Here is an 8,378-nt window from a genome sequence, read left to right as displayed (position 1 = left end):
AATTTTAATTATTATAATTAAATTTATATTTTAAAAATTAATTTAGGAAGAAAAAAATCGGCCAAAAGCGGAACTCGAACCCAAAAATCCCAGCTTACCGTACCAGCTACACTACCCGGATATTCGTCCAATCCCCGCTTTCAGAACTTATTAATTTAGATATAACCATACCCGATTAACTATGATGGCATAGCATTTAATTAGTAATTGCAGTAGTAATATAGTCCGATATAATCCGGCAATTGTTTGGCTTTAATATAAAAATAATTTTCAAAAAACAAAAATTGTTTAATAACTTTCTTCTCTACGTGTTAGTTGAAAGCTTAAGATCATACCGAACACCAATTGCAAGTTTAGTTGTAGACAGGTCCAGATTGCATGGCAATAGCCGTGAAAGCAAAACAAACGATAATAATTCTAATTTAAATTTTAATCTATCGCTGTTATCTCATTGAAGTTTTCAAAACAGTACACACTAAAAATAAACATTACGAAGAGAATTAAATCGGTCATAAGCAAAAATCGTAGCTAATTTTTTTTTATTATTAGAATTGTATGTAAGGAGTAAAAAAGCTAAAAACAACTAAAATTTTGAAATGTTTTATATGAAAAAAATGTATAAAGGTACTCGTAATCCATCTCATGCTAGAATTACATTATTACAAAGCGGTAATATCTCTACGTTTAAAACCTATATCTCGGGAAAATTTCGTTTTCAGTGATGAAATTGTTTATTTATTTATTTTCCTCCTCGTTTTACGCTGTGGGCACTAAAAAGGCGTTAAAATCATATCTATCGTGGATTCGGCTAAGCCCACAATGGGGGCGGCCGGTTGGCGAGTGACGGGCCTCCCCCACTATTAATTTAAAATTTGACATATCTGTATTTGCATACTAATAAAAACGTTAATTAATTACATATCTAATAATAAGAATTACGAGTTCACATTCTGTATTCCAAAATTTAATAGAATCAAAATCCCTTATATACAAGTTCACGTTACGAGTTCACATTTACCCCGTATTTTTTTACCTCGTACTTTTTCAGTTTTTTGGGTCAGACGGTCTCAAAACGTCGAGAGTTGCCAAACACCCGGAGGGTCAAATCTGACAAGATTACAATACCTCCCCTTGTTATAACAGCCGGGAAAGTAAAACAGGTAAGTATAGTATTTCAAGATTTAATCTTTCTGGTATGTCATAGAGTTTTTAAAATAAAAATTTCCTTATATGGCCAATAGCTGTACCGTTTACTCCATATCAGTTTTTATATTTCTTTAATTCTGCAGCATGCTGTAAGTGTACATCAGAAAAAGCATCTTTGTTATTTTAAGAGTGTAAAAAATACGGTTAATGTTACCTTAGGCAGCCAAGATGGCGGCTCGTCTCTAATTCCAGCAAGGAAACAGGCGGGACGCACGTTCTAACCTAACCTAACCTATTCTAATAATTTGGTTGCTAATAATTATGGTAATTTATTAGAATAGGTTACGTTAGGTTAGAACGTGCGTCCCGCTGTTTCCTTGCTGGAATTAGAGACGAGCCGCCATCTTGGCTGCCTAAGGTAACATTAACCAAAAATACAAATATCTGAATGAGAGCTTTTTACTGTATATGAAATTATTTCCATTTAAATTGAAATCATAATAAAATTATATATGTTTTATCGATAAACAAATGTGCACATCGAACATGCTAAATTAAGTGATGATGTTATTTATTTAAATAACAAACAAATATACGTTATGTCGGGTTGTTCACATTTTGGAAAACTGTAATCAATTACTAAATTTATATTTACCACAAATTCTTTATCAGATTTTGATGATGATTATTATTGTTTATCAAGGTTTATCAATGACTAAACACTTTTTCGAAATATAAAACAAGTAAAATTCCTTCAAAATAAACATAAACATGGACCTTTTCTCCGTAACAGTTTCTTTTTTTCTCCTGGTTATAACTATCTTTCTATGGTATAGGTAAGTAATATGAAACATTATTTACGTTTATTATAAAATTTGGAAAGCTTTATTTTTCAAAAAATTAATCTTTTTTAGATGGAGAATTAATAAATTGTCTTTATTTACTAAACTTGGAATACCTGGTCCTAAACCGAGTTTTTGGACAGGTAATTTAAAGGAGATAATCGAGAAAGTAATAAAACTTTTTGTTTCTTTCCTCTTAATATTTGTTACACAGATTGTTGACTTGTTTTCAATTCATTTTATAGGGCATCAATTGCGAAAGCGAATGGATTGAAAAATATGGGAAAATAGTTGGGTAGGCGAATTTTAATAAATAAAATTAAATTTACGATAGAAATTCCAGTAAATTAATTTCTTATAAATGGTGAAAACTTTAATTATTCGATATTGTTTTAAGTATTACTTTATTGTTGCATGGGTACAACGCAACTCATGGGCGATCTGCCAAGAGAGAATGTCTCCGAAAGGCTTTTCTATGAGAAACTGGTTCCTATTTAGGTGTTATACACGTGAATAAAATTCGGAGAACTTCACGCGACCAGTTCTTTGGGCCTCCCTTTTTTACTATATTAAAAATCGATCGAGTGATGCTTAGAATCATTATTTTAAGCATCAATTAATTACGCATGAAATGAAACATTCCTTTATAATTTATAAAATAGCCTAAATCGATTTCTTTTTTTCTTAGTTACTTCTTTGGAACTAGACCAATTTTACTAATTGCCGACCCAGAATTGTTAAAGATTGTTTTGGTTAAAGACTTTACAAATTTTATGAATAAAGATGTAAGTTTTGTAATTATTTTATGTCTCAACATCCATTTCAATTATTTACCGTATACTTTTTTACGATATAATTAAGGTTTTCGTGCCTTATGCGGGTGTTTCTACGGAAAAAATGAAATATGCCATTGGATTGCAGAAAGATAAACAATGGAAATTCATTCGTAGCGTTATTACACCTTCGTTTAGTAGCGTAAAATTAAAAAGTGTAGTTATCCAATTTTAAAAAGTTCTATTTAAAATATCTGAGAATTTTTTATAAGATATCAATTTTATAGATGATGCCTATATTTAATGAGTCCATTGAAGTATTTTTAGACAAGATTTCACAAGAAGAAAGCAAAAAGTTATCTTTCGATGTATATCCCTTGTACAAAAAGATGGTTTTGGATATAATTACCAAAAATGCTTTTGGAATATCGACAAACGTTCAACTTAATGATGATAATATTTACTTGAAATGTGTTTTGAGAGTCCTCAATAACGGAGCCGCTGACATTCTAAATTTTGTATCCTGTAAGTTATTGCTTATTATTGTCCTTCGTAAGTCATTAAAGCATTGTATACACAAACAGAGTATTTTTCCACAGTGTGCTTTCCAGAAACGGAACCGATACCATCATTTCTAAAAATAACCATAGACAAATTTCGTTCAAAGTTAGGTTTACCGTCTGTAACTATGTTGGTTAATATTTGCGAAACAGTGATCAAGAAGAGAAAATCAGATCCTAAGGTTTTTCATTTAAAATATATTCCTCTATCTTTAATTATACATTTTAATTGAACTTTTCAAATTCTAGTCTCGACGTCCCGATTTACTTCAAAGTTTAATTGATTCTTCTATTTCTAAAGAAGAATTGTTAAATACCAAAATAGAAGAATTAGAAGCGAGTGATGATTCTAAGGAGAAACACTCTACAACAGGTTAACACTTCATTTATTTATCTATATACTAGGCCTATATTCTGTGAAATCAATTTTTAACACACTTTTATCATCTTAAACGTTAGATAAAAACAAGTCGAGTAAAAATCTTCAATTTTTGACAAAAGAAGAAATTACAGCTAATGCAATGGTATTTATAATAGCAGGGTGAGAGACCACTTCAAATTTTAATAAATTCAATATTTTCTTAAATATAATAATGCGATAATCATCGATAAATAATTTTTTTAATGAATTTTACCGAATATTTATTATTATAGTTATGATACTACAAGTAGTTTGTTGGCTTTTGCAACTCATTTTCTTGTTAATAATCAAAATATTCAAGATAAAGTGAGGAAAGAGATAATGGATAATGTAGACTGTGAAGTAGGTTTACTTAATTCATTTTATAATTATCTCATTATTAACTATTTTAATTTTATAAAGTAAATTATATTGATTACAAAACAAATAATTTTAATAATTATCTGTTTTTTAATCATATTAATTTAAAAATATATATATAGGGTGCTTTAAAATATGTTAACACTTATATGGAGAAGATGCAGTCACTAAGGGAAACTCTACAATCGGGTCGTGACTTCTTGCACGTGACTTATGTAGAGAACAACTTGCCACTCTACATACACATCCAGCATAAAAACGTCAGGATGGACGAGTGGTCTAAGGCCTCGGACCCATATTCCTGCAATTGCAATAAAAATATGAATTCTGGTTCATGATAATGGGCGTGGGTTCGAATCTCACTCATGACATCATCGTTTGACGGCCGGACTATGGTGCTTACCGCTCTGGACGATCCGGGATAGATCCAGACGAGTTAAAAAATCCAAGGAATTTTGTCGGTGGTGGTTCCTCCGGATATGTCGAGTCACTCCCTCACCGCCGGCCGTCTTATTATGGGCCTGGCCGAACTCAAAACGGGTTTGCTAAAAAGACCTTCTTTATCCACATAACGGATTTTTAAAAAATCCAACATAAAAGTTACTTTCATATTAGTGTTATCTTTTGAGGCGCCCCGTATGTGTGTATATTTCTTATCTTTCACTCGTTCGTCTGATTTAATGATATCCAATGCTATTTATGCCATGAATTTGTATTCTTATTCTATTCCAATGGAATGTTCTACATTGAGGTGTTCGAAATGATCTTTATCCACAATTTACAAATTAATTCTATAACAAAAAGTGATGTTTTTCGTGTTTTACTTACTTAAAATTTGATTCAAAAACCAAAGATATGACGTTAAACGACAATGATAGATTGGATTGACGTCCTATCACTTGTTTCGTGAAAATTCCTTCGGTTCAACGATTTTTTGACATCACAGACAGGTAAAACAGAATAAATACCAAGTGTATATAATTATGCATGGAATTAACTATCAAGAGAAGCTACTGGAGTGTTTGGAAATCGTCCCAATATCCACAAATTCGGCTGAGTAGTCGATCACCAAGAAACTTTAATAATATATTTTTAAGTACAAAGTGGTTAAGATATATTTTTGATATATTAAATTTATTTTTAAGATATAACAAAATAAAATTATGAATACTAAACAATACTTAAAATATGTATTTAATTATTATTCCATTTTCAAATTTAATTGTCTTTAAAAGATATAAAATATAAAAATGTATTTATACTAAAATACTTTAGACAGTAATTTGAGTGTTATTATACTTGTTCTAATTTTACCTCAATAGTTTTGATTCTAATTTTTTGTTTAGTGTTTCAATAGTTCTTCAAGTTTATATTTGTGTACTATAAGGAAACAATTATATTAAGTATATTTAAGATATAATCAAGATTTAATATAAGGATGAACTAACTGCTGTGCTTACTCCACTGAATTAATCAATGCACCTCTAACAATAGGTCAAAGTTAGTCTTACTGTATGCTTTTCTTCTTCAACAGAAAGATTCTACAAGCAGTTTGTTCAGCTTGTAGATCTTTCTGTTGAAGGAGGAAAGTGATTGATGGAATACTAAGTCTGTAAGTTCTAGGAGCATGTTTCTCAATCAGTGGTATGCAGAACTCTACAAGACTCCATGATCCATCATGGTGTGAGGGTTTTAAGGTCTATGACACAAGAAACATTGAGAACCACTGCTCCGGAATACAGAGATATTGATAGGCATTTCGAACATCAGTGGCGTAGCGAACATAACTGGCACCCGGGGCACGACACTTTATTGGCGCCCCCCTCCCCTCCAGAAACACATATAGTTTGTCTTGGAGACCATTTGGGCGCCCCTCTGCGAGTGGTGCCTGGTGCACGATAGATCCTCTTGCACCCCCTCGCTATGCCATTGTCGAACATGGATAGCAGAGTCTCCAAGTCCCCACTGTTAAAAGTGCATTAATTAATTCAACTTAAATATAGTTTTACAACTGTATTAATGATCCATATAATGATCAAAAGTTTATAAATATAATTATAAACATTTTAACAATTTAGTTTTGTCTTGTACTAATTAAAAAACATCAAACTTATGTTTTGCTACAGAAACAACTAACAATTGAAAATTTATCAAAACTTACCTATTTAGATCAAGTGTGTTCAGAGACATTGAGATTATTTCCTCCCTTAACCAGGTGGGAACAAAAAACAATTTAAATCTTTTAAATTGTGTGCTTATAATATCTTCTAAACAATAATATTTTATTATTTTATAGTTTTATTAATAGAATCACAAGTAAGCAATTTTATTACAAAAATATAAAAATACCAGAGGGTTTAACATTACAAGCACCACTCTGGCAAATGCAAAGGAATACAGAATATTGGAGAACCCAGAAATTTTTGATCCGGAGAGGTACGATTAATGTAGTTTACTTTATAAATGATTTTTACATATAACGACGATAATTTACTAACAGATTTTCTCCCGAGAATAAATCTAAAATAAACCATATGATGTACCAACCTTTTGGAATGGGACCGAGAAACTGTATTGGAATAAGAATGGCAAAAACAATTGTAAAATTGGCATTATCTCATCTTCTGTATAAATACAAGTTATTACCATCTGAAGAAACAGATTCTGTAAGTAATTCAAACATCTAAACTAATTTTCTTTTGCTATTGATTTTAACCTGTGATAAAAATAACTAGCAATTATATATATATATATATGAAATTGAAAACTTAAATAATTAGCAAATAGTAATAAATAGACAAATAAGCTGGTTAGTTTGGTTGGTTTCATTTGATGGGATATGGCCATGCAACATATGGGAAATCTCTCAAGAAGGAACACTATTTTAATTTCAAAAGCTGTTTTGGTAAACAGTTTACTAATAAAATCAGTTAATTTTGGAGTAATAATCTACATTATAAAATACCAATTTAGAATACTGTTGCAAGCTTTAGAGAGCTAAAAAAAGAAATAATAAACAATAGAATATAATTAAGTTTTTTTAATGCACATAATAAGATTTACTATTACAATCAAATGTATCTAAACAAGCTATATCAGAGCTCTAAAGCCAGTGTGTTACAAGAAGATGTTAGGTGTGCCACAACACAATGCCTCCAAGAAGAGGAAAAAGAACACAGTTTATGGTGAGTACATGAATACGATAAATAAATGTTGATTCAAAAGGAAGAATGATTTGCTTATTACATGTTTATTGCCACTGACATTTGTGATAGGAGGAATTCTAATAAGCTCCAAACTTTTACAGTTGTATGTCAGTTGTATGTTGTTCCATTACTCACAAACTTAACTTTAAAAAGTGAGAATCATATTTCACAGAATCTGTGCATATGTAAAGTTTGTAAAATGAAAAGTAGATGAAGTCTCTGTTGCATGCATCTATGATCGTGGAATTTGAAACCCTGACCTTTTCCCACCAGGTCTGTATGACATTTCATTTGGGATGTTTTTGAGTTGTTAAGAAATAAAATTGAAATAAGAAATAAAAAAATCAATTATTCAAATATTTTTATATTATCACAAGTATAAAAAAACAGTAAATCCATATTTTATGTTTTATAACACCTACATTTTTTGTATATCTTTACTTGGTGTGCCCAGAATTATGGGAAGTACCTAGGTGTGCTGTGTGTGAGAAAAGGTTGCAAAGCACTGATCTACATGATTATTATTAACCAATATAATATTTCATTATTTCATAAAATATGATTTATAATATTTCACAGAAACAGTACTTTTCATTTCTTATTTTTGACTCTGTTCTGTGGGCAATAAAAGGGTCTTTTAACTATACCAATTTGCCAGGCCTGTAATAGGGTGGCCAGGTAGTGAGAGAGATCTGACATACCAAAGATAAGACTACTCCCAAAAAATTCCTGAAGTTTGCAGAAATAGTTATAAAACATAATATGCTTACTCATTGTTGATATTAAAATTGATAACTAATTTGAAATTTAAAATAATTAAAATTATTTACATATACTGTAAATTCTGATTTATTTTTATCGTAATATATTCATTTTTTTTTCTCTTTTAGGAACTCAACATTGATCCAAAATTATTTGTTAATTATCCAAAAAATGGAATGAAAGTAATGGCTGTTTCCTGTTGAAACTAATATATATATATATATAATGATATCACCATATGATAAGAAGAATTATTATTTGTCAACAATTAGATTAATATCAAATATTTTTAATAATACAGTGATCAT

The 8,378-nt window shown here is 30.2% G+C and overlaps 1 protein-coding gene across 1 annotated transcript; it reads left to right on the top strand.

Moving 5' to 3' along the window:
- The first annotated feature begins 1,885 nt into the window (after positions 1 to 1,885).
- On the top strand, positions 1,886 to 8,273 carry LOC136990566 (cytochrome P450 3A24-like). Its single transcript, XM_067288961.1, is given in 15 exon segments — positions 1,886 to 1,982; positions 2,061 to 2,157; positions 2,234 to 2,283; positions 2,677 to 2,773; positions 2,850 to 2,978; positions 3,049 to 3,286; positions 3,361 to 3,503; positions 3,571 to 3,694; positions 3,781 to 3,862; positions 3,976 to 4,084; positions 6,229 to 6,317; positions 6,399 to 6,420; positions 6,423 to 6,538; positions 6,603 to 6,768; positions 8,199 to 8,273. Coding segments are annotated over 15 exon segments (1,602 nt in total). The 5' UTR covers positions 1,886 to 1,917.
- Positions 8,274 to 8,378: the final 105 nt, after the last annotated feature.

The sequence above is a fragment of the Centruroides vittatus genome, unplaced genomic scaffold (assembly GCF_030686945.1).
Source record: "Centruroides vittatus isolate TY-2023 unplaced genomic scaffold, ASM3068694v2 scaffold_946, whole genome shotgun sequence".
Lineage (NCBI taxonomy): Eukaryota > Metazoa > Arthropoda > Arachnida > Scorpiones > Buthidae > Centruroides > Centruroides vittatus.
Note: the sequence above shows the minus strand (reverse complement) of the source record. Positions and strands in the feature narration are given on the sequence as shown.